Source organism: Coturnix japonica, chromosome 1 (genome assembly GCF_001577835.2).
Source record: "Coturnix japonica isolate 7356 chromosome 1, Coturnix japonica 2.1, whole genome shotgun sequence".
Taxonomy (NCBI): Eukaryota; Metazoa; Chordata; class Aves; order Galliformes; family Phasianidae; genus Coturnix; species Coturnix japonica.
The window spans coordinates 19087523-19114613 of NC_029516.1; the positions used below are offsets into that span (position 1 = coordinate 19087523).

Below are 27091 nucleotides of genomic sequence, written 5' to 3' on the forward strand. Positions count from 1 at the left end.
TACTGCTGTTCCTTACGTGTCATTGCAGAGGATTTCAAAGCCATGTGGTTAGTTGCAGCTCAGTCATTTTCACTCCTTTCATTTTTTTATGCAGGACTGTGGTTCTCAGATTCATCCAGAGGAGTCTTGTGGCTTGCAGCCTCTGTCTCATGAATACCTCTCTGCAATTTCACAGACAGTGCTGAAGACCTGTGAAGCTGGGGATGCAAAAGGTTTGTGCTTAGTCTTCTCAACTCATGCACTTCACCAAAACAGATGTTGAAAGAGGTGTTTCTTATTCTCTTTGCACGTGCACCAAACTACACACAACAGTTATAACTAATCATTTGTAATTGTTGTGGATTTTTAGAATGAGATTAATTAGTTTGTGACAACTTCTAGTTTAAGGAACACATTATCAGCAATCCACCACTACTTGTGTTATTGTCAGGTAGCCTGTGAAATGCACTGAACTATTTCCATCAGAAACATTTAAAAATAAAACAGGGTTTTATTCTAAATGAAAGGGAGTGTCTAATTAAAAATAAAAAATAAAATAAAAAAACCTTTTGTGAAATAATAAAACATTTGGACCCACTTTAATTTTATATTCTATACTGAAAACAAAAAAAAAAATAAAAATTAACAATTTCAGAGTTAAGGTGGGCTTTTACATGTATCAGTACCTTAAATATCAACATGGATAAATGTGACTGAAGTGCCTTTTGTTAAACTAATAACTATTCAACAACCAATATGATTGAGGTATCCCTTTGGATCAGTGAGAACCCACATCAGAGAAGAATGGCAGACAGATATTCATCTTTAGGTCATGGATGCATGAAGACTTATACAAATGTGCGTTAACAAATATGAGAAATCCACAGGACTACTGGAGTATGCAGTCCTATGTTCAGTTTAAGCTGCTTTTGGATTAGGCAATTTTTTGGATTAGACAAAGAATTTTTTCAATTCTTTATTAGATAAATGAAAAATAAACCCGAATTCCTGTATCTCCACTACACAAATGCACTTTTTTTCCTTCTCATAGATAGGAGCAGCTTCTCATAGCAGTGAACTTGCACAGACTCAGACTATGAACAATCATTGCACAGTAGCAGGAATGCATGATATGCCTGAATACATCAGATGATATGAAAAAATATGGAAATACATTTTTTTTTTTCAATATTAAATGAACAGAATACACAAAGTAGACATCACTGTACCTGGCAGAATGTTCTAATCACACAGCAAGTGATGAGTCATAAACAAACACAACACAGACTATATTGCTATATTGGAATGCAAAAATCCTGATTAGAAAGCCCAAATAAAATTGACAGAAGAGTCCTTTTGGGGCAAACAGACTGTTTCTTGTGATATATATAATCTGCTTCTTTTGAATACCTTGCCTAGCTAAGTGGAGCTGAATATAAAATATATTTAAAGACTTGTTGCAAATAGAATATACGTTAAAAATGGAAACTACTCAGGAGATCTAGTCTCAAAGGATAAGTCTTTTAAAAAGGGAGGAATCGTTTTGGCTTATAAAGTAAAACACTGCCAAGAGATGTCTAATGAGCCTAGAACTGGGATATATCATTTCCAGGAAGAAGTGACTGTAAAGTTTTAATGCATGTCACAGATTTAAACTGGAACTGGAAAGCACCGCTTTTGTGCTATACCACTCAACATTTATAAGTAAGCAATATCCCTTTCCTAACAGTGAACATTCTTCTTACACAGAGAATCTCAGATTCATAGAATCATATATTTATTTGAGTTAGAAGGGACTCTTAAAGATATCTGGTGCAACTCCCCTGCAATGAACAGGGACATCCACAGTTATATCAGAGCACTGAGAGCCCCATCCAGCCTGATCTTGAGGGTCTCCAGGTACTGGGTATCCACCACCTCTTTGGGCAACTTGTTCCAGTGCTTCACTACCCTTGCTATTGTAATACAACTTTTTTTTCTTATATCTGATGTAAAATTTCCCTCTTTTAGTTTGAAATCATTTCACTTTGTCCTATCACAACAGACTCTGCTAAAATCTGTTGTAAAGTCTGCCTTCTTTCTTACAGCCTCCACTTAGATACTGAAAGGCCGCCCAATAGAACCAGTGCTGACTCTTAGCTGAAGCAGCATAAAACAGAATAATTGAAGTTATTCTGAAAGCTATCTTGTGTACTGCTCCCTTACAGAAACAAACCACCTCAGAGTCTGAATAGAAAATAGACTTATCTTCCAAACCAATATTGATTCACTGCAGTTTTTACTGTTGCTTCTTTTCTGTTTCTATATATAAGATTTATGATTTTGTAAAATCTCATTTGTGAAGGTTAGGAATGCAGTAACTAGCTGTTGCGAAGCCACAATGGGAAAATTTTATAATAATTAGATTTAAAATACATATATTTACCTAACATTAAAAATCTGTGTAAGTGCAGCAACTGCATCTGCTAGCACAAAATGTCAGTGCTTCCTATAAACATGTGCCATCATATGCCATTGCTTTTTGCCACTTGTTTTTAGTATATACCAAAAATATCTCATGTTTTTTTTTACTATCCTTAATTACTGAACATAAGTTAAATAAGCTTTTCAAAAGGTATCTTATCACTTTCGGTTGCCAAAGTTTGAACTTTTATTATTATTTCGATGTTGCAGTTCCTTAATATTCATTTTATATAGTTCTACTTTTCTAGTTTATTACCTAAAACCAGAACAGCTCGTAAACGTATACAAAGTTAAGCAGACTGTACCATAAAATGTGGGATCTTAGACATAGCTGTTGCCAGAACTTTTATGAAACTGGTTTGAAATAAAAACTAGATTGGGAAAAACTGCCAGTTTTCATATGTATTTTTAAGTATAAACCACTGCTCAAAACCACTTTGAGATCAGTTTTGAAGAACTGGACAGCAGTGGTAGTTTCTGATTCCAGACCTCAAACCAACCATTCATTCCTTCCCCTACTTTGCTACTCAGGAAGTATAACATGATACAAGGCATTTACATGGCACCTTCTACTGTGCTGAGACCTGGTACTTCGCACTTTGTCCATATGACTGCTGTGAAGCTGGGAATGGGCATTTCACCACAGACTGCAGATAGGGCACAGGGGGAGTGCTGAGAGAGCATGATCCACCACTGGACATAGAAATCTTTGTCATGGTGGAAGAGTACGCCCTGCTCTAGAACTTGGGTCATCATTTTGTAGCTTTGGTAAAGATTTACTTTAGTCCCTAGGCAAAAATTGTGTAAGATCTCATCCAGAGACCAACAGTCAGGTGTCTCATCTCCCAGATAACTTACCTGTTTGGAACTACAATACTTTTTTATCCTAATGAATGCTGAACTTTAAGTAGTCCTCTGTTATCGAATGTGGGGAATGTTGTCCTTGAGGACTGACAGCTCAGTGATTAGGACAGAAAGAACACAAACTGAAAACTGCATTGTGTGAAGAGTGCTGAGCGGCTCTACCTCTGTGCTTTTGCACCGTGGCCCAGAGCCATTCCTCCTTCCAGCAGGCTGCATGCCCCATGGCTGCCTGCAGGAGCTAGGTTAGATGTGCTGATGCATAACAATGGCAGTGTTCAGGCTTTCCTTTAATTGCAGACTGCCATCATGTGCACTGCGTCACCTGCAGGTATAGTTGGCAGTGGGTGCATTCTGCACAGAGCATAAGTGGCTGCAGGACAGGCTGAGCAGCAGCTGGAGCTGTGCAGCCATAGCACTGTGAGATACTTTCTGCTCTCGGATGTGTCAGTTCAGGTTCCCATACAAACAATTCTTGATGGTTTTATTTAAGAGGACTCTTTTATCTGCTACTTGCCAAAACATTTACTTAGGACTTTCCTGCAATTCAAGCATGGGGTGACTCATGGAGGTGGCCTTGCTCCTGAGGTAGCAGCTGACAGCCCAGGGCCTCTGGCATTCTCCAAGCTTGGTTCTCTCAGCCTCCCACTCTGTCCTGGCCTGATAAGTGCTGATAAACAGTGGCCTTGTGTTGTGTTGATGCTTCTTGTGTAGCAGCAGTATAACAAACATCAAGAAGCCTGCCAGGCTGGTGCTGCTGTCCAGTAGGAATGACTGCAGGCCTGCTCTGCAGGAGTTTGCTGCTGGAAACATTTGCTGGGCTGCTAGGAGAAAACAGAGCATGCTAAGAAGGCTTAGTAGCTTTGACAGAAGAATCTGAATGCATCTGCTTTTTTCTTTAATCAGGCAAAGGCAGGTTTTGCCGGCATAGCTACGTGCACACTGAGAGCTTTTGTCAGGACATTACAATTGAATGGACTGGAGAAAGCAGTGGATATGAATATAAAGACAACTCAAAAGTTTTCTGTCTTCATTCAGAAGCAAACTCCCTCTGACTTCCAGTAGGATTTTGGAATTAAACAGCTTTAGAGACCCAAACTAAGTAAATTATTCAGCCTTTCAAAACAGATGCCTGAAACTCACTGACTTTTGACAATTCCACTTTGCACTCCTTAACTGCAAAATAATGTTTGAAAATGGAGGTCAGTCATGTAAATTATTCATCTGACTTTAACCATTTGAAATGCATGTGTATGGTTTTCTGAATTCTCACAAAATTAAGAAATTGGTATTGATGAGGGAAAGCCATCCTCTCTGTTGCTTTACTTTTCTACCCAGAGGCTTTGATCAACTACTCAACTTTTAGCTGAAAATCGTAGAATCATAGAATTGAATCATAGAGTTGTTAAGTTGGAACGGTTCCTTAAACGCCCTCTAATACAGCTTCCCTGCAATGAATGGGGACATCGGCAGCTAGATCTTGCTCAGGGCCTAGTCCAGCCTGACTGTGACTGTGCCCAGGGATGGGGCTTCCATCACCTCTCTCACCACACTTATTGTAAAAAAACATTTTTTCTTATATTCTGTCTAAATGTCCCTTCTTTTAGTTTGAAACCATTTCCTCTTGTCCTGTCACAATAGACTGTGCTGAAGGGTCTGTTTTCCTCTTCAGTAAGGTGATGAGAATGAATGTTGATAGATGAGAACAAATCTTGCCTTTTGATGTTTCAGAACTGTAAATATTTTCCTTTTCCCATTCTGCCTCTTTAACCCCTTTGACTTTATTTTGTCCCTTCTGTGGGGAAAGGACAAGCTTCAGTTTGCAAGAAAAGCAAACTGAACTGAGAAATGAACCCAAAAGCTACTGTCAATTTTGAGCATTCACAGTTCTTTCTGAGAGAGCAAAACCTCCCATGCTTTCTACATTCTAAGAAATGCAGAGAAGGAGAGAGTCTCTTTAATACATGGAAAATTGTTGTCACAAAGTGCTTGAGAATGCCTCACTTGCTCCATAGTAACACTCCTCATAAAAATACAGAGGAGATGCTAACACCCCATTGCTGTTTTCCAGGGCAGTGGATTGTTCCTTGCCTCAGCTGCTCTGACAACAGAACCTGTGACTGGAGAGAAATAATGTGGCAGCCCCATGGCTGCCAATACTCTGTGCTTGATAAACCTGAGCTCCAGCAGTGTGTGGAGGGCAGAAAGGTAAGTAACAGATTCTGCTCTTGAATTTCTTGCTACTTACTTGGATATTTAGTGTTTTGGAATCTTAAAAGAAACTATATGAGTGATGTTTAAAAAAAATACATTTTTATTATAGTGGGGAAAAAGTTTTTGATAGAGAATCTGCTATCGATAATATAGCCTGTTATGCAGTCACAGTTGTACACTGCCATTTCACATAAAACTCAGGTCATACCAGTGGAATTTCAAGATCTGCAATGTATATTATTATCAGTGAGACATGCAAGGAGTATCCAAGCGTGGTAAACAGAGAAGGGATTTGAAATATTACAGTTTGTCTCGCACTTTTCTTGCAAGTTTAGTTTCTTCTGCTGCATACCTAATGCATGGCATTGCTTGTGCACACTAATCTTACCAAGTCTTCTTGCACATTCTTTTCTTATAGTGAAGCTTCTAAGGTGATTGCTTGGAAATACAAGGTCTCCTTAATAGGCATGCTATGACTATAAAACTGTTGAGAAAGAGCTCTGATCTGAGGCTCAGGTACATTACTGAGGATACAAGTATCCAGAAAGTAAGTAATTAATTGTTATAAAGATTTTTCACAGTGTATTTTCTAGATAAGAGAATAGTAATTAACATTTTGATAGAATCTGATAAAACTTCTGTATGGACAGATACAAAATTAATAGTCTTCCAATTAACATTTTATCCTTCATTTCTGATCATTTCTTGTCCTGCACAGAGTTCTTCACTGTCGTTTGGCTTGATTTCTGCCTGTGGGTTTCTCCTACCATACTTTTCTCAAAACAAACAAACCAACAAAAAGCAGTGGGTTAATGTGACAGAGAAGCTCAAATTGCTTCTCAAATACAAAACAAGCGCTTCTGGATTGACCACAGCAAACAATACAGATTAACTCGCTAGCTTTTGCTTTTAATTTCCATAGACATGGGGCTGTTTCAATGAGAAGACACCCTTTGGTCAGACAGTTAAAGGATAGAAGAAGAACGATAAACTGCTGCAGAAGTGAATTGACAGGGCAGTGTGGGATTCACCACCTGAATGAGTGCTTGCATTCATCTGTGTCAAAATAAGGACAGTTCTTAAATGTCCACTATAGCCAATCTGAATTCAAATTCTACTATGTTATGACTTTCATCCATTCTAGTGTCAAACAAGGGCCAGAGCTTATGTGCAGTGCATTAACACAGTGTGGGAAAAATCTATGTAAAACTAATTGCATATGTTTCCTATTCTGCATCTTTTGCATCACGGTCTGATAACCATTACTGGGCTCTAGAAAGCTTCTGAGTCACTCATGTTACCTTTTCACAGATGTCCCTGTACCTGCTTTATAAGTCATCATCCTAATGCATGTTCCCATTTTGCTGTAGATCTATTGTCTCCTATATTCTTCCTCTAATGTTATTGTTGTTACACTGTGGTATTATTAATGTTGTATAGCATTTTAAAGTAACATTTGTGCTTCTGTCAGAGAATGAATAATTGTAAGGCCTGTATCCAAGTCCCTTGTGTTGTTGGAACTTAGGAAGTTAGACAGTCTTTCTTTATACATAAATTGGATGAGTAGAAATGGTCCTCAGTTTAGGTGTTAAAGTCCTGATTATGTCTATGATTAAAGGAAACTTTACACAGTCTGAGAATAGGGTAGAATAGGATAGAAAAAGTGTGGTTTTTGTGTTTTGGTTTTTTTTCAGGCATCCACAGAAAAAGACTTTTGTATATCAGTTTTATAAGGGAACCACTGAGTAGACAGTAAGGTATAATTCTTGTGAATGAATACATTTTTCATATTCAAGAGGTTTTATGTAACCACACATAAATATTTATTTTCCCTAACTTGTGATGCTATTTTCAAAACATTATGTACCTCAGCTTTAAACACTATAGAGATCACTGAATTAACATCAATTAATCACAGCATAGTTTCCTTAGTAGAATAAACAGAAGGGTTCAATACCAGTGCGGTAAGCAGACAACAAAAACATAATAAGGACAAAATATAAGCCCAAAACCATTAGTCTAGATGAGGATACTGTGATGATTTAGAATGTTTTCTAATCCTACTTAAGCTAGAGGACAACAGAAATCACTCATGTTCACTTACCAAAATGTGCTCAAATAAGGTACATATTTCTATATTCTGGGGATTTGTAGTATGCCATCACATTTGAATTATTCATCTTGTGTAACATTATTCTCCACAAAATCTACATTTTGCAGCATCAGAAGTAAAACTGTTCCATCAGAGCTGGAAGTAACTGTGATATTTCCCAACTCAGCCCTGTTTTCTTACCTGCAGACCACACAGTATTTGAATCCTTGCTCAAAATCTGTTTCAAAATAAGGCTATTAAACAGTCCACATAATTACCAAGTCTTCCTTTGGAAAACAGAGTGACATGTGTCACTAGCATCAATGGATCAAATGATGTCATGCCTTCCCTTGAATCTCTGTGATTTTGTGGATTTGTCTCTAGAATACCCTTTGGAGAAAATTCAGACTCGTGCAGGATTTGATCAGGAATTGAAGGCAAAGGAATTAGTGATTTTTGTGATACATTAGGCTGAAGCCTCTGATTTTTGTCCAAAATCCAATTCTAAAAGTGCAACTGTACTTTTTTGTCATGTTTCGTAGAACAACAGTTAAATACAGTGCTCAGATATGTCACTTGCTCTTTGATTATGTTCATGCATTTATCAGCGTTTCAGAACAATATTCACGATCATCCAAACAACACTTCTTTCCTATATTTGTTATAAAAAAAAAGCCTTCCAAAATATGCTTTTAAATTTTTATATCTAGCTTCAAGCTGCTTTCATATCTTCTATTAAAATGCATTTGTAATTCAAAGCTCATCTCTAAAATTATCATATCCTTTCTCTGTAACAGTGATTCACTTACCCTGGCTGTGACTTCAAATTGGTTTCACATCATCTTTAACTACTATTTCAGTTTGTGTGCACATAAAACTGTGTTTGGGCTAAGCTGTTTCTGTTTCATAAGGACCTAAGACCACCTGTAGTGAAACAGATTGGTGGAGACATGAGAAAGGATATGCATTCACAAAAACAGTTTATAGGAGGCCTCATTTTGCTTTATGATGTGTTAGCGAGACTAGTCAGTCATATGTTTGCATTTCAGACACTGTAAACAGGAAAATTCTGAAGTGTTGAGGCTCAGGTGGTTCTGGCTGAGTAGATTTTCCAATTTGAGCATTTGTAATTGTTCTCCATTCTAAACTCTCAGTAAGGGTAATAAGATGAAGATTCATTGTTTTAGGGAACTCCATGTGTGCCCTAATTGAATGAAAGAAATAGACAATCAACAAAAAGAATGTATGTATGATACTGCCTCAACAAATTATCTGTGATTAACGAGAATTTGCTATAAGAATTGTCTAATTCTATTAAGACACGATGCTCTGACTTTTGTGCAATAACTTTTAAAGTAAGGTATAGGAAAAGGAGTTCTAACAGGTAATTATTTATCCAATTAGCAGCACATGGAAATCTGCCCTCAATAGCATGGGGGAGTTATGTCTATCATTGAGAAATATTGCTCAGAGTTTAGTCTTATAATAAAGTACCTCTGAATCATGTGTAATTAAGAACAGGAAATGTGAAAAGGCAATATTTGCTGAAGTACTTAAAATTCAGCTGTTAAAACAGGAATTTTAGCTTATAATTTCTTAATAATATTTTAAAGTTAAGTACTGTTTGGGATTTACAGGTGCTTAGATTTCCTAAGCGTGGTTAATTTATAATGATAGGTCTGGTTAAGAAGTGAATTCCACTGTGCTTGCACAATCTCTTAAAGCCTGTAAGCTATGATGGATTTTTTTCTCACAAAACATTTTCAACAGAAGACGCTGAAAGCATCTGTCTGCGTGACAGTGTTGTTTTCTGTCTGGTAAAATTATAGCCTTATGTATGCCTGATCCTTTAGTCATCCTGCAGACAAATCCCCCATTGACCTGAACAGCGCAAGACTAAACCTTGTGCCAGTCTGTGGAGAAAATGAGATAGAGCACATTCTGCACACCTGAACCATTATTGGGCTCATTACTGTCATAGAGCTAAACAGAAGCATCCTCAGAACCCCTGGTTCAAATAATATGTGGCATACTCAGCTTTGGTAAGTTCTTGCAGCTGTATAGAAATGTGTGATCTTGCCATAGCTACCACACATTCAATTACATTTAATGATTCTTCTAATTCATCAAAGCTCTCGGAATATTTGGAGGACATAAGCAAGTTTTCTTCCTGGGGCTATGAACCGCCTGCTTTAGCCTCTGGGTTGTCCAAACAAATGCTGATAATGAAGCTGACTTGCAAAGGGTGGATGCTTTGAAAGATGCTTTCTGATGGTCTGCATATCACAACAAACTGTGCTCGGCCAGTTCATAATAAGGGCATTTTGAAAAGACGTTTTGCAGGTAGGGTTACACACAAGAGTCCTGTTCTCCCACATGGATTTTTTTTATTATTTTTTTTTTAAGCAGAAGAAAAAGAATGTGTCTGTTTTCTTCCAGGATTAACAGATGTCTCACAGCATGGTTGGAACAATAGTTAGAACCAGATTTTTGGATGCAGAGAAGGCCTTAATGAATGGATGCTCTGTGTGTGCAGATTTGGTGGTGATGCGCTGTCCATCCAGCAGCCTGGAATGCATTGGATTACAAAGAATCCACAGCTATGTTTCTGTCTGAGATCTCTGCTCTGTTTATGGGAGAGCATCCCCTTCAGAATGTGGCACACAGTCTCCAGAGTGTGTCTGCTGGCACCTCTAGTGAAGATCACAGACGTCAGGGCGAGAGGGCAGGGACCATAGGTTTCACACACTGCAGCACTCATTTTAATGATATATCTTTCAACAGTGCTCTGATTTCATTGTGAAGGAAATAGCTGGAGTTAAACAGACTTACATGATTTCAGTGATACTGTCTTGGCACAGCTCATACCTGCTTGAAGTCAGAGGTTTCTTGACTAAAAGCTAATATGGTTATAACTGACTGACATCTTTGAGGATAATCTACATTTTTTATCTCTCTTTCTGTACAAACACAGGTCTACTATGGCTCATTTTCCTCTTCTCCTCTTACATCAAGTCTTAACTATTCTCTTAGCAGACCGGTTTCTGAGTATTTAGGTTAATTTTCCTGGTGCAGCCTGTGTTCCTCACCAGTGTGATGTTGCCATCTGTCACATTCCTGACATCCTGTTCAGCCACACCTTCCCCTAGTAATAAACCTACATTCCCACATGGACACTCAGACATGGATCTAATCCTTTTCCTGATCTGCTTTAACTCCTCACAGCAAGTTCACTCAAAGTGAAAAATGAGATGTTTTGAGACTCAAAACTTACTCCTTCAGAGGTGAGGTGTGAACACCCTTGTGGGTCTTGTGCTATTTGAAGAAGTACCTCAGGGCGCTGACAGGTATCTACTTCATCTAGTTATGCTGACTGCTCTACAAGAGTCTGCTCTGACTCCCGGCACCTCCTTCACATTCTCAGAAAAATAGCACTTTTTTTGGTCAATCTTTGGACAATATTTTTGTATGATGTCGTGGCATTAAGACGTCTTTACATCTATATGTGATGTTTGAGGGCTTTGGCCATGGCTGTTCTCATTTCTTTTTCGTGTCTTTTTTTGTTGTTACTGTGAGGGCTCTTGTTCTGCTATTGGAGTACAGTTAGATGAGATTAGACTGCATACAGCTAGATGAGAAAATATTTATCAGAATATTAGTAATTATACAACAAAGACTAAGGTAAAATCACCACATTTTCCAAATCAGTGTAGCTAATAGCTGAATGTGCTCCTTTTCAATTGGAAATCCCTATGGTAACTGATACCAAAATGGTGTTATATGAAGAGAAGAAGAGAAATAGTCTAACATGTCTACAGTGTGTAACCTGGTAGAGCCTATTTGTTATTCTACTAATGCTGTTCCATACTTCTATAGAAATTTACTCACCCACACTGCAAGTTAATTATATCCTTGCCTACAAATATCTAAGAACTCCTCTTTAAATAGATATACATCTATACAATACAGAGATGAATTCATGAAGTAGAGATTAAAGAGATGTGGATATAGACAAACTAGAGAAATTAAGAGATTTTTCAAGTTGAAGAATTCTTGTTTAAAACCTCAAGTTATCCTACTTTAGAATTAGGTCATATTGTTTTGTAGGGTGGACTGTCTTCCAAACTGTAAATAATTGTGTGCATGTTTGTGTGTTAGAGAAGGAAAGAGAGGGAGAATCCAACAAATCCTTCCACTGCCAAAGATCCTTGACTTCTGAATCATGTTGTGCTTGGCTTAAAAAGGTTTCTTGTGGCACAATGTGAAAAGAGTTGGAAATCCCCTTGCATGTGAGAGAAGCGCTTGTGCGGTCCAAGCACGAACAGCAACTGTTTACAAATTTTAATCTGCAAAACAGCTTTGAGAGTTCCAGAAAAGGACATAAAACAGCTTCTCTGTGTGAATTTAAAACAGCTTCTGTGCCTAAATAATGATTCCCTGCAGCCTGTAGACAGGGCATGGGATGTTCACATTACTGTTGTGTGCATTCTCGGCTCTGCCACCAGATTAGGGTATGTTCATGTGGAACAGATTCTGTTCTACGGGAGCTTTCCTTGGTACATGGTTGTGGTTCTTTTTACTTTTCTCACAACAGGCTCATAGTGGGGACTAAATTCAGTCTCTAAAACTGTTCCTGAAGGGAATAGATAAATAGAGATCTATTAGATAAGTCCATAATGTTTTCACCACATAGAATCTCTAAGGCACGCTTTGGAAAGATGTTCTTAAACATGTAATCTTGTGTTGTTCGAATTCTGTTTGCCCAACCAAGCATTCAAGGTGGATGTGTTAAAGCATGAAAAAAAACTCAATGAATTAAATAAAAAACCAAACGGCGACCCCAACTTACAGGATTACAACTACCTCAAGTGCCAGAGGAGGCAGGAAAAAGAGGCACACTGCTGTACAGAAAACAGGGCTGATACTGTGTTATGGCTTTGTGGGATTTCTGACTTTCTTTTATGTTTTTGCTCCCTCATGTGCATTTCTGGTTTATTGTGATATTTACAGATCACAGGCAGTTTCCCTGGCAAAACTCAGTGAGCCTGTGTTCTCTTCAGATTTGCACATCTGACATTGCTTACATGTTTTCTTTAGCAATAGAAAATGTTAGCTTTATCCACTAAAAATAGGGCAATAGTATTAAAAATATATACTTATTGTTCTGTGGTCTCAATGTACAGAGACGCTTAATTTGGCAGAGGAGTCAATAGAATGGATTGAAGCAACCCTACATTTAACTTCTTTATTCATTTGCAAGTTCAGAGACAGACTGCTGACACCTCTGTTATCCTTATGGCTCTTTCAGCTCCCTTTTGGATGCAGTGCTTCCTGTCACACACAGTCCAGGACTATATTCAGATTCTTTGACGCCAAAATAGCTCTCTTTTTTAATTCTCTCTGAAATGAAAGAAAGACCATCTCTTTACAAATAAGGCAGCAGTTGCACTCATTGATGTGTGTGTTCCTTTGGTGTAACTTCTAATTAATCACGCTTATGGAAGACAGAAGTTAACCAAGACATGCTGTGTAGGAACAAACCACATGAAAAACTGAAGGAAGCAAAGCAGGAAACTGCAAGAAATCAAGAGAGGAACTGTATTAGCAATTTGAAGTAACTATAAACTTAAGCTAAAGAAAACAAGGATAAAAAATGCAGTATTAACTGTGAAACTATAGACATCTATAACTTGTAGTTTTTTTTCATTGAAGCAGAGAACATTTGCTAAATTAGAATGAAAAGGCTCTAAAAGCCTCCAGCCTGGCTGTATTCTTTTCTTTGTTTTTGTTTTTTGTCATGTGTAACTTCTAAGTCACATCTTCCTTTCTATCCAAAGATTCTTTTTATAGGTGACTCAACTAACAGAGGGATGATGTACTATCTAATAGAAAGAGTGAATGAGACTCTTCAGGAATGGCAAAAGACTCATGATGTTAAATGTTATGATAATATAAATGAGGGAAAAACATTTATCAGTTACTCCTACTATCCCCAGTTTTGGATGACTGCAAACCAGAGACCAACTTTTGAAAAAGCACTAGAACAACTTCTGCAGAGGTACTGTATAAACTCCATTTCTGGCTTGTTTGTGTTTTATTCTATTCACAAATGTGTTTAACAGATTTTGAAAGTAAAGTAAGCAAACAATTAAACACAATGTGTTCAGGCCATATTGTGTGGTTGAAAAATAGTAGAAAATGACATCAGGCCTCTGATCAGGGTGCCAGATACAGTTCACTGAAATGCAATGCAATGCTGTTAAAATGTTTGACATCTGTTTTAAGGCAACGTGTTGTTTTTTCTTTCTGGGTTTTAGATCACGTCCCCTGGAGAACACAGACCAGACTGTATTAATTGTAGGTGGCGTTCAGTGGCTTAATTCCAATCACCTGCAAATTATCCGAAAGGTGTTGAACAGGTAATGTTATGCACTTAGTGTTATTCCATGTCAAGACTTGATATGATAAATTATGGGAAAACACCAGAGATTTAAAATGCAAACAGTTCATTTGTTTTCTTATGGGTGTGGACTTAACTGACTTTGAAAGAAAAAAAAATGTGATGCCTTTTGATGTGCATGTTAAGTAAAATGTGTGTCCTGTTTTTTTCACTTGCCTAATAGAGAAAATCTATCAAATATCCTGGTGATTATCAAATCCATAGGGATGGGCTTTCACCTCCCAGTGGATGGAATACATTCTTTATCACAGGTAAGTAACAGTATATTTAGAGTGTATTTTCACAGAAGAATTGTTATTTCAGCAATCATTATTTCTGTCTGGCCAAAGTATGTTACCTCTTCTGCTTAGCAACTTCTACGTGGATCAAAGAAAGTGTAGTGTTTATATCTCTTACTGTGGTTTACTGATGTGGATTCAAACCAATTAGTCTTGTTTCATGAATTCCACTGCATTCAGAGTCATTTGAAGCACTGCGCTCAGTCTCACTGCTCTCAGCTGTGCCAAGAACTAGAGGAACCTCCAATGTTGAGCCTTATGCCAGAGCTGAAGTTGATTTGGGGACCACAGGCCCTCCATAGGGTGATACAATCAGGACAAGAGAGTAATACAGAGAGTTGAAGTCATGTCCAAGGCTTCTCAGTCTAACAGATGGGTTCATTTCAATGCACTGCATAACTCATTCAGTTCAATATTTTTATTTATGATTTTGTTAGTGGAGAGAGAACACGTGAAATATGTGGATAAGACTAAGCTGGGAAGCACTGGAAGGTAGAACAAAGTAATTAATGCCTACCACCACTGCATACAACATTCCAGCTATCCACATCTGTTAAATAAAGTTCTTAGCTTTCCTAGGTTATGTAGAGCACTCCTATCACACTCAGATCTGCTGTTCATCTCTTCTTCCAGCCATAACACATTGCTTTATTTGGCATGTGATTTTTGCTGTGGAGGCCACCCTGTCAGATTTTGCCCACTCCTTCCTAGATTTACATTATCTGCCAATAATACTTATTGAATTATGGATTCGAACCATTTCCTTTGTTTATAAAAATGACCAAATTAGGGGACATTAGAGAAGAGGCTGAAATCAGTGAGAAGAAATATGGTCAAAGCTATTGCCATAGCATTCATCAGGGTTCAGACTTAGAAAGGAGAACTTTGATATCATGTAGCTGAGGCAAGGATAGAAAAAAGTACAGAAAAGACCAGAAATCAACTTCAGCGTGCAACTCTCTCTCTTTCTTTTCAGTATTTAAATCATATGTCAAATGACCCATGTGGTTTGGGTGCTTTGGACTTTTGGATTACCCCAGCCACTCTCAGAGCCCTTCTACTTGCAGTGTCAAAATGTGCTGCCTAGGCAAATTCATAGCTAACCTTTCTATTCTTGGCCATCCTGCAGTATCTTGAGAACAAATATTCTGTTCTTCACTATGACTGTGTCTTAGATATCCATGGCCATATATTCCTTTTTAAGCAACAGTCTCAGAGTCTTTGTTTTGAATCTGAATTTATCCTTTTTCGGGAGCAGTTTAATCATTTGCTACATAGGCAACTTCACAACAGGATATTTTTTTCCTGAATTATATTAACAAAATGTATATTAAAAAATTACTCAGTAATTTAATTTTAAACAGCATCAAAACATTCCCATGAAGGAAAGGAAGCTGGGAATCCACTGAAAAATACTTACAGTTAATGCTAATTTGATTTCTAGTTTAGATCTTCTCTAAATCAATCCAATTTGTTGTGTAATTAAAAGAAAATATTGTAGATTTTTGTAAACTATTTATATGCTGCATAACCTGTCTTAAGGAAATACATATAATGTAATTGTTTTGTTCAAAATGCAGTTTTAGTGTTCGTTTCATTGGCAAAGTAAAATAACCTTTAAAAAGTCCTTTTGAAAAACTTTGCAATATGTTATCTGGAACACAGGCAGAAGTACGAAACTTGTGGAATGAAAACCTGGTTATCTTGGAGACAGCAAAAACATATGGCTATGAAGTTGTTGACACATTTATCATCACAATGGGACGATACAAAGAATTCCTGCGGGGGAAGTGCGGGTGTCATTTCCATGAGGTAGGAGTTTATGTGTTTCTCAGGTATTTATGAGAGATTTTAACTACTTAGGAGCTTAGAAACAAAAAGGTATGCAAATAGGGTTGCTTTCATAACTGGAAGTTAGACCTGAGTAAAGGCTGTAGAGACTGTAGGATACATATGGTGGCACTTGGTCACTATGTGGACCAAATGTTGTGGCTATCCAAGAACAGGCTGAGCTGGTGTGGTGGTGGGTCCTTGAAGCAAGCATACTCTTCTAGAGAGGTAACTTTTGGAAATGAATATTTTATTCTTTCCAGGTTCTTCTTTGCTATCCATTACATTTCTCTACTGTTTTTGCATGTACTCTGTTTATGTTTTCACAATAGTTCAGTCTCACATGTTTTGTCCTAAGCCCTCCTAACTGAACTGGTTGGCAGACTCCCATCAAACCTTGAATTCAAAAATGAAAGGCTGTTTTATTTCTGTATGTATGCTTTCATATGTCTAAGAAAGAGTTATCTGGTACCATTACAATGACAGGTTAAATGAACAGAAATGGTAAGTCATTTGTTCTCATTCTCACCCAAGTCTCTGATTTCTTTTTTTTGTATGAGGTCTGTAGAAAGTGAGCACAACAGGGATGTGGTAAAATATATGAATAAGCCAAATGAGAACATATTCTTATTCTGTTTGTTCCAAGGCTGGGAGTTTTTGCAGCATATTACGAGTGACAGGACTCCATGGATTAAATCAGACACAAATAAGCAAACACATTATATCTAGGCACAAAATCAGTGCAGAGGAATCCAAACCAATGAGTGTTTGAAAAACAAGATATTTAAAGTTTTTCTGATTTGTCTGAGATGTCCTTCGAATATGTGGCATGTCTTTTTACTGGGAGAGCTCTTCCCTGTCAGCAAGGTTTTGAACTTTTTGAACTTTATATGTAACAGTGAAGATCTGCATCCCTGGTCTATCACAGAAGTACCTGAAAACAGAGAATGTAATTTCTGATGAGTCAGGTATTTTCTGCTGATTTAGCATGTGGTATTTCTGAAGTGTCAACAAGGTCACCAGAATATTCCAGTAGCTTCCAACTAAGTCCTAGTATCATGACACCAGCTTGTTGGTATAAATGCTGATTCCTGGGTTTCTATTATGCATAATCAGTGTGTTGAAAATCTGAGCATTGCTTAAAAGAAGGCTCATGAATATTACATTATTTTCTTCAGAAACTAGGAAAAACTTTGAGGAATAAAGAGGACATATCTTTCCAGGTGCTTGCTAAAAAAGAAACCCAAAGAACAAAAACCACAACTTCTGATAAAAAAGTATTTCATCAGCATAAAAATGCAGTTGTGCACTCAGAGATCACCAGAAACACCATGCCTCAGTTCATTGCTAAGGACCTAAGGACAGATAAGCCTTCTGGAGTCTCCATAGATAAAATCGTGTGTAGCACACTAAGAAATTGTTTGTGATGCTACAAAGATCCATATTCTTATGAACTGAACCTGAGTTGCCTCTTTACTGAAAAACTAGGTAACTACTACAAATTTTTATATTAAAATCTGTTTAGGACCATGAAATTTGAACTGCTGTATTTTTCAAGAAGCTTTTACATGACCATAAGACAGATGGCAGATACACTTTCTTTCACAGAATGGAATGAAAATATGAAATGAAAAGAAATTGTTACTGAAAAGTAAAAATTGGAAGAAAAAGGATGCAATGAAGGATGTCTCTTTGAAATAAAGAGTTAATGACTTTATGGTATTTCACAGCCAGCTGGGGGCTTTGTGTCAGTAGGAAGCTACTTAACAGAAGTATCAGGACTTTGATTCCTGACCAGAATAATGACACCAATAATCTGATATATATATATCAACAACACAAATGAAATGCAAGCATTTTTCTAGCATGATTTTAGGGATTTGTTTTCTGTCAAAAGAAATGACTTAAAGTGAGAATGACCACCAAGTGTTTTCTGAATCCCTCAATAGGAGGTCTAAAGCTTTTGGTTAATTTTCCAAGTCATGCCTATTTTTCTGTAAGCCTTAATCTTGGCCAAGCCTGTCCCCAGGACATGGACCACATACAGAGTTAGCACAGAATTTCTGTAGAGCTTCACAGCTACAAAGGTGGGCTGTGACACCCAGAACAAGGTAGAAGCAGTGATTCTTGCTGTAAAGAAATGTCAGGACAGCTGCGATGTATTTCCCTTAAAGTTCCAGAAGATGGAAATATCTAATAAAAAGGCTTTCTTCTTCAGGCATGCAGAGTATGTGCTGAAAAACAAGATATACTGTGGCTAATTAAACTTTGGAGTAGTTTAAACCAAACAAAGTGAAATTCAGTGCTGATTGTACTAAAATTAAAGCAAAATTCCAGAGTATCCTTTTTGTGTCTGTCAGTCAGGCCCCAGCATAGCAAGCCTGACCACTTTCTTGAAGCTTGTGGGTTATATTTAACTCTACCAGCCATGGCATTCAGAAAACGTATTAATATAAGGCTTTGATTTTTCTACTTAGACATTCCACACAAAGGGAACAAGACAGTCTACCAGACCATAAACGTGATCCCAAAAAAAGAGAAACAATCAGCTGTGCCTAGCTGAACTTTGTTTCAGTACAAGGCTGACTGGGACAGTGCACAGGCTTGGGAGCATTATCAGACCTTTTGGAGTGCTGAGGGCAAGCCACACAGCTGGTTTCTCCTTCAGGGTCCACAGAACTCATATGTTTTCAGTCCATCGCTTTGGCCTCTGTCCTGTTTTGGGACCAAACACAGTGTACATGGTTAATTAGCTGATCCTTTAATCTGCTCTGCTTTATACATTAGAGAGGGATGAACATAGCTCAGCCCAAATGGAGCTGGGATGATGGGAATAAGTCACAGAGCAGATATTTATGCAATGGATAAATAGTTCCATGGAGTAAAAGCCTCCCTCCATTTCACCCAGACAGCTACACTGATCCCCTTTTTGCCTACTGCCCAGATGTGGGTGTCTTCGTGGGTCATTGCTGATGCTTTCCATTTCCACCAAGCTCTTCAGTGAAACAGAGGACTTCAAAGTGAAATATTTCAGAAGCTTTGTAGGTGGAAAACAGCAGGGCATGATCAGCCATCAGCATTTCTCAGGCACTTTTCCATCATTTTACATGCGCTCATGTGCAGATTTGGCCATGCTTAACCGCCCAAGGATCTAAACAGAGAGTGTGTGTTTCTGGGGAAGATCAGGGAAGAATTTGGCTTGTAGAGCTGTTATTAATGAGGCTTGAGAGGCCAGTGTGTTGAAAGAAACATAGATGTACCCAGGAGAATCCATCAGCCACCAAAAACCAGACTTGATCCTTGACGAAAGCAAAAAGAAAGTCCTTGAATGTTTTTGGTACCTCGTTAGTTTTAACAGTTTTGTCATCAGTTTATTTCTACATCCTGGCAAATGAAGTTTCATCAGGTGCTGAAGCAGTTTCCACTAGGAAAATGGCATTTTGCCTCTGAGGTTGGAGCCAAGAACATTATGTAAAACTCGAGAACTTTTCATGTTGTATGAAACCAGATGAGGTGATTAAATCTACTTTTTACTTTCACTTTCTTTCTCTTAAAAAAAATGTCCTTCTAATCTCCCAGAAGACAGCATCCCCACTGTAAACTGAAGCGAAACACGGCCATGTGGCAATGGAGGGATGTCCCTTCTGTGTGATCAGAAAACAAGAACCGAAATGCATTCATCAGCTCTCATTTAGTTCTCACCAGCTGGTCAAATATATCTTGTTTGTCCTGATAAATTATTTGAGTCCCCACCAACACACTTCAGAGGGCCTTGGGTCATGCTGACAGCACAGAAATCTGCAGCAGATTGGCAAGGAATCTAGACTCGTGGGAAATTATATTGATCTGGGACAAAAAATCTTGCATAATTCTGGATCTTTCTGTCCAACCATACTTCTAGTTCTGTGCACATATGCAAACATTATTTTGTAATTACCTCATGCATCAAAAATGCTTGTGGAGAAGTAGATCTGCCAGCAGTTATAAAGATCTTATTGGAACCTACTTTTATTTAGATTTATTCCCTAATTTGATGGCAATGAAATCATGGGCACAACAGAAGAGAAACAAGCAAGCTTGGTATTTTGGTATCTTAATAAGTGCTTGGCTTCTGAGTGAACATTAGATTGCATTCCTTGGAGATTATGCCTAACAGGAATGCAGTTTGGGTGATTGGTTCAAGGTGGCATCATTTTGGAATAGCTGTAAGACCTAAGGCCCTAATTTAGAAAAATGTACCTGTAGTAATTGCCTGAAAAAAAAATATAACCGCCCCTGGCTTATCTGTATCAAATTGATCTGAGGATACATTAATTTGCTACTTGGATAATTCCTGGTCTTTTATTAGTTCAGCCGTCTCCATTGTAGACTTTCTGCTCAGTTTTTCAAGCCTTTGAACATTTTTCCTTCATTCGCATTTAATTCTGTGTGAGTTATTCCAATCCATTCACTATGAGCCTCACTATTTATTAACTTTGTTTCTGATTGTTCACTATCAGTAAACAGACAATAAATATTTTTACAAAGCTAATATGCTCCTGCATAAATATATGCATTAAGTCTGTTTTTTGTTTTGTTTTGTTTTTTGGGGGTTGTTTTGTTTTGTCTTTTTGTTTTGTGTGTTTTTTTCTTTATCCTGCACTATGGTTGATACAGCAGCAAAATTGAAAACTACCAGAGATATCAGAAATAAATTAACTGCCTGGCTCCTTTGTTACCGACTGGGCTTTGTACTCTATCCTCCATGGGCAAAAATTCTGTATTTTTTCTCATGAAGTCGCTTCATTATTAATCAGTGACTGTATGTTGACTGAGCCCAGGTCTTCGGCATCATGAGACTTCTCGAGTTAAGAAGCTCCTGAGAACCCTATCATTCACTTTCTCACTAGTTCCATATGTATTTGATTATTCCATACATATTGAACATGATCATTCCAGAGATTTATGCATATGTAGAGGCCTGAGGGGGAGGGTTTTTTCTTCATCGTGGTTTTGTCAGTGTGATGCCCTGAACACCTTAGCAGAGGGAAGACTGCACATAACATGCAATTAAGTCTCTTCTTGGAGAAGCAAGGCATGGCCCGGTTCTTAGTCCAGCGGAGAGCTGAGCCACTCTTGCATCAAGACCTGAGAGTGAGGGTATTCTGGCTTAGAATATAGAACATAGGTTCCTCACTTACTGGGAACTGAGAACATCTGGACTTAAACACTTCTGCAAGTGAGGGCTGTCCTGAGTTTGTGTTTTACAAGGTAGATGTGCAGACAAGCTATGAAAAATGAGTTTGATAGCTCAGAAAAAATTATCCCTAATAAAGAGGGTCTAATATACTAAAGATATTACAGAATCAGCCAAGTGAGTGTGAAGGACATATACATTTTTATTTCAAAGCTTAACCCGATCTTACACATTAATTAGCATTTATTGCAACAAGTTGACCCACTAAAATAACATTTCTAAGCAACTTGCAACTCAAGGTAAGAGTATCAGCATCTGCCTTGTGGAGAACTGCCTCAACATTTGTGTAGACACAGCTGTGTATCCTTCTAGGTGCATGCAGAAAGCATTCACATATGTCACTTCTTTTGCAGGTGGTGAAATCCAATCCTTCTGAAGAAAGTCCACACATAACAATGACGTTATCAAGGCACTACACACTGGGGAAGTATTTCAGCAGTCAAAGCAAGCTATCGCAACTGCAGGACTATGCATCAAATTCTCAGTCCCCATATCATGTCCGAGGTCCAATAAATCAAGTTTATTCTGAAATCCTTCTGAACAGGCTCTGCGCAAGTAAGAGGGGGCTTGTCAGCACGTAGCCTCTCCTGATGTAGTGCTGGGACTGGAGATATGCCACTATGTGAATGACATTAGCAGGACCATGCTGAATTTATGACACGCTTCCTTGATTGGCTGCATATGTACCAACAGAGTTTGAAACGTGGCATTTTTCCTAACATGTTATGAAATCAAGCTTTGTGGTTTCAAAATGGAAGATGGAGGGATGCAGAGAGAGAGCAGATGGGAAGTTACTTGAACTGTTGCCAAATGCTAGAACAGCTGTAGCTCAAGCAACTGTTTATTAATGATAGTAAAGAGAGAAATATATACACTTGAACAATTTGGAAAGGACTGCTTTAGCTCTTCCGCACTATCTAATTTTCTATTTATAGAGACACTGTAATATTTGAATGTATTTAGAAACTGGGTACATTCCATTTTAAAGAGTTTTATTTTATGTGGATGGGATCCCCTTCAGTATCAAATCTTTTCTATTTAGACACTTGGTTTATAGAATTCGAAAGTGCCCTTTTGAACTTCATTTTTTTGCCCCCTGGAAACACTTCCCTTCCTTTTATCTTAAATGCAACAGATGTCTACTCTATTTTTTTGCATTTTCTAAAGTTAATATAGAAATAGATTTCTTAGACTTGAGACTGATTGTAATTGTGTTAAAGTAACATGTAAATTCAGTGAATACTTTAACAGACTTATTCTAGGTCACACTGTAGAAGAATGGCCATATGCAAGAAGGCTGACCTTTGTCACATCCTATTGCAAATGGCGGGCCCCATTGTAACACAGAATTACACTGCTGCACCATCCTCATCAGCACTGTGGTTGTATTTGACTCTGACTAGATGACCATAACAGATACTTTAGAAAACATCTGATCAATCCATGGCCTGATATGTTTTGGCACAACTACAAATGTCTTAAGAGGAAGCAGTATTGTTTTTGTATGAATTAAAAGCACAAAGGTCAATTGAAAAGTAAAAAAAAATAAATAAATCACCTACACACTAGAGAGGGGAGTCAGAACCGGATAAGTATGAGTCTAATAAAGGATCCACTGAGCTCTCTGGCTTGCTTCTCCCTTCACAGATTTATATATAGTCCTCTACTTGCTTCCACTCTCTTTGGAAAAGGAAGCCACAAGCGATGTCAGTAAACACACAAATTATAGTACAAAACTAATTACTATCTTCTGGGCCTTTGTAGCAAAGAGGGGCTACCATATTTAGAAATAAGACTAGAAATTAATGGCACCACGTTTAGAGTTTACCAACAAGAACCTTAAACACAGTCCGTATCCCCAGCTACAGTATTGTGAATTCTTGCTCCTTCATATATATGAAGTCATGCAATATAGAGTCCTGTTTTCCTAGATTGTCAGTAGATTCTCAAAAAGAGGATTTGGTACCCTCTAATCTCGGAGACTTCCCACTAAGTAAACAAAGCTTCTAGTTTAGGCAATGACCTTGCAGTAAGTGAGACGGTGTGAATATATATGTACGTGTTTTTCTACAATATGTTGCTGCTATGCTTACAGTAAATGTCCCTGAATTTCTGCATAAGGTTTTTCCTGAAATGGAGATTTATATGAAAGACAGGGTCAGGAGCTGTACATAAATACTGCAAATGTCAGTATTTGTTTTTGAGAAATGTGATTATCTAAGGAATATAATTGTATGCAAATGACATAAGATAATAAGCTTGGGTTTGGAACTCTGCACAAGCAAAAAGAACTGCACAAGCTTTAAGTCAAGAGCTTTCATATCAAGTCATTAACATCAGTTGATGCAAAAGGCAGCCAAATATAATTGGCATTGAGATGATCAATGATAGGAGTATCGCAGTTCTGCTTCTGTTAAGATCTTCTTTGCTCATTTAAATCCACATGCTGTGGCTGTTATTGTTATGTACACAAATGTTTTTAAGGCATAACCTGTGTTTATGTGTTTGTGGTTTGTTTTTAATCAAAGACTATGGCTGAAGCATCAGCTACAGTGAGAAAAAGAGCTGACTTTGTCATACTGTAGCTGATATTGGCGAATGTGCAATTCATCACTTCCAGTTTCACCACAAAATGGTTTACATGTGCTGTACACACAGATGTCTTAATGTTTTCCAAATCTTAATATTTTTCAAATGTAGCAAGTTATATTTCTTCTGTATGTTTGCTATTTTTTATGTATCTGTGTAGGTATTTACATGTGTACAAATTTATTGTTACAGTTGCAAACCAATGTTTATTTAAATGAGTTCTTTGAATATATATATTTTTATCACTGTATATGAGTCATGTAATCTTAGGAATAAACAAAGGGAATGCAGGTGCCAAAAGAGATTTTTCACTATTTCACTCAAAATGTATCTATCATCTAGAGGTACATGAAAGAAGAGATTTGATATTGACATGGAAGCACTGCTTGTTCATACACATCAGAATTAAGACTAGGACAATAAAAGGATTACTATGTCTGAATTCCAGTGAAAGCACATGTGCTGCTATTATTGTTTTGCTCTAGAATTATCTTGTCTGCTATGATATTTTGCCAGAATAAGCATTAGAATGTTTCTGCTGTATTTGCTGCCTAATAATATAGTTTTTTTCCCCCCTATATTTGCCTTAGTCACATTACGCACCATTAAAATGGCAAAAAACCTCATTGTCAAGGTGAGTTCCTCTTAGTACAGACATGAATTGCCCTAGAACCGATGGAAGGACTGGCATTATCAACCTAACCAACCTGGGGGAAAAGTACACAGAAAAGTGGTGTTTCCTGCTCAATTTCTGACCAGCAACATGTCAAACCTAGAGTGGAACCAGGATATACTTTAAACTACAGGTGGGGGCACTAAAGCTGTGCAGTAAAAAAATAAATGCCCTGAAATACAAAGCACTCATTCCAGTCATTATTTCATTCCTTTGAACTGAAGCTGAGGAATCACCATCCAGAGAGTTACTCACAGTCTTTCACATAAGTACAAATTGTGCAGTTATTTGAGTTTTAGCCTACTAGGGTAGAGAGCCACCGGGACCAAGTTCATCTCCATGAGTATCTTTGGAATAACTGTCTGTAACAAAAAAAGATTTCCCTGTTTATAAGGAAATGCCTTGGCAAGTCAGCTCTGCCATTGGAGATGTTGTATTTCAACCGGCTTTATTTGACAAGGAGCTGAAAGAATGATCTACAAATACTGTTTTTACAGTTAATATTCATTTGACAATGTTATTCTATAGAATAATCCTTTTCACAACATTAAATATAGGCCTTCTACTTTATTTTTCTCTACTGTGACATATTAAAAGGACATCAAAGACAATTTATTTGCTTATCGGGTGGAGTGGTTGGGCATCCGATTACCTCAAGGCTGAAATAACCACTAATAGTTATGCTTCTGTTGCTATGCTGAGCCAAAGAGAATGCTTTGAAGAAGCAGATATGTATGATATTAAGTTGACTACAGTCCAGGGATCTTTCAGATTACTTTTTTAGAATAAAGCAATTTTTTAGAGGTGTAGTGAACTATTTGGCATAGAGTCAAGCTCCTAAACAAGCCCCTGTAGTCTCAGATGAAAAATATAGTTTGCCTGTTAGCTCTGCATCTGGCTCATCTTACTTCATTGTTTTGACTGTATGTACCTGCTCTACTTCACTTCAGTGTTTCTTTCAGATGACATGAGAAGTTCCTCTTCCACTTTAGAGAGCTCAGCTTTTGGAAATCTGAGAGAAGACTGTTGCTGAGGTGTTGGAACCAAGTGGTCTTCAAGGTGTTTTCCAACCCAAGACACTCTATGATTCTATGCTATGTGAAGGTGTCACTGCAGAACTAGAAACCTTGAGTGAGGAATCCAAATGCCTCAGATGCCTTTTGGCAAAGCCAGTGTGGTTACAAAGAGCTCACTGCAGATAAAGTGGATGAAATGAAAGTTGTCAGCAGCCCCTTAGGGTCGGTAAATTCTGAGGGATATTGTCAGATTTTGAAGACCAGTTCTGGATTTGGCAGAGTTTATCACATGGAACAATCTGAAAATGTCTTTTAACTTTTCTTTTTTACATATTATGACCAACTTCCATATTTCTTTTGTGATTCACTAGGATTTAGGAGCTTAAAGTAATATTTCTGCTTTACCTGATACAGTCAGTACAGCCTCCCCGGATAATCAAATTGTCTTGTATTCTCTAGATCAGACAAGTTTTATTATTTCTGTGAGGTTTATTTCCTTTACTTTCACATGGCAGATCCAAAGATTCTACATATCCTCTGTGGATTTAGATTAAAAGATTTAGTGTCTCATATATTTGAAGAAAACTACTGTTCCTTATTTATCCTAATAGGATGGAAAACATTTTAAACCCTGAAAGCTCAACCCCGCCAGTCATTATGCAGTGCACCACCCAGCACGATATAGGCCACAACTGGTTTCCTTCAAAAATAAACAATCACTCGCATCTTTATAACTAATAATACGATGCTGTCTCCTACAGATGTTTTTACTGGAGTGATTACAATTTGAACACGATTTGTATGGACTGATAATTTTTTTCATCTCAAGGCCTTTGTTGAGCTCTCTTTACAGCTGTGGTATCTATTAGCTAATGTAAAATCCTATTTCAATATCCTTTGTTCACTGCTTTGCCCAGTTGTTATAAAATACAGACAGAAAAGGAGATTTACTGCTGAAGTTAAAAGGTTAAATCCTAACAGGTCTTACTGCTTCACCCATCATCTGTCCCAGTATTCCACGCTGCATCATTTCCCTGCAGAAGCACGGAGGCAGAATCTGATAACTTTGTAATGCTGTCTGTCTGTGAGGCTCTTCAGTCTCTAGAACAGTTCAGCACTGAAGTCCCGGTGGAGCTATTAAAATAGCATACCTTCAGCTATGAAAGCAGAGCCCAAACATACACTCAAAACATGTTCAACCTCAAAGCAGGTTCAGCTTGGAAATCAAGGATGACATCTTCTAGAAACCACCTGTCTGTTTTCAGGCATCAGAGGCTATATTTCTCCTACTTGGCTCCAGATATTGAACTGAGGCATTTTAACTGTGATGTGGTCATAATCTGTATTCATCACAGAAAGATTAATACTTGAATTATTCTCTAGAGATATTTATACCATAA

The 27091-nt window shown here is 37.7% G+C and overlaps 1 protein-coding gene across 2 annotated transcripts; it reads left to right on the forward strand.

Moving 5' to 3' along the window:
* Positions 1–67: 67 nt before the first annotated feature.
* Positions 68–24628, forward strand: CPED1 (cadherin like and PC-esterase domain containing 1). Of its 2 annotated transcripts, none has more exons than XM_015852785.2 (7): positions 68–212; positions 5375–5511; positions 13447–13667; positions 13927–14028; positions 14233–14320; positions 16013–16159; positions 21767–24628. In XM_015852785.2, exons 1-7 carry the CDS (start codon positions 89–91, stop codon positions 21992–21994), a joined length of 1047 nt encoding a protein of 348 aa, XP_015708271.1. In that variant the 5' UTR covers positions 68–88; the 3' UTR covers positions 21995–24628. The 2 variants fall into 2 exon arrangements, with proteins under 2 accessions (XP_015708271.1, XP_015708280.1); XM_015852794.2 differs by lacking the exon at positions 68–212 and adding an exon at positions 5936–6064 and having other exon boundaries at positions 5405–5511.
* Positions 24629–27091: the final 2463 nt, after the last annotated feature.

Coding starts and splice junctions, on each gene's coding strand:
- CPED1 (XM_015852785.2), top strand. CDS start 89: ATGCAGGACTGTGGTTCTCAGATTCATCCAGAGGAGTCTTGTGGCTTG. Junction 213..5,374: donor TGAAGCTGGGGATGCAAAAG/GTTTGTGCTTAG, acceptor GCTGTTTTCCAG/GGCAGTGGATTGTTCCTTGC. Junction 13,668..13,926: donor CTAGAACAACTTCTGCAGAG/GTACTGTATAAA, acceptor TCTGGGTTTTAG/ATCACGTCCCCTGGAGAACA.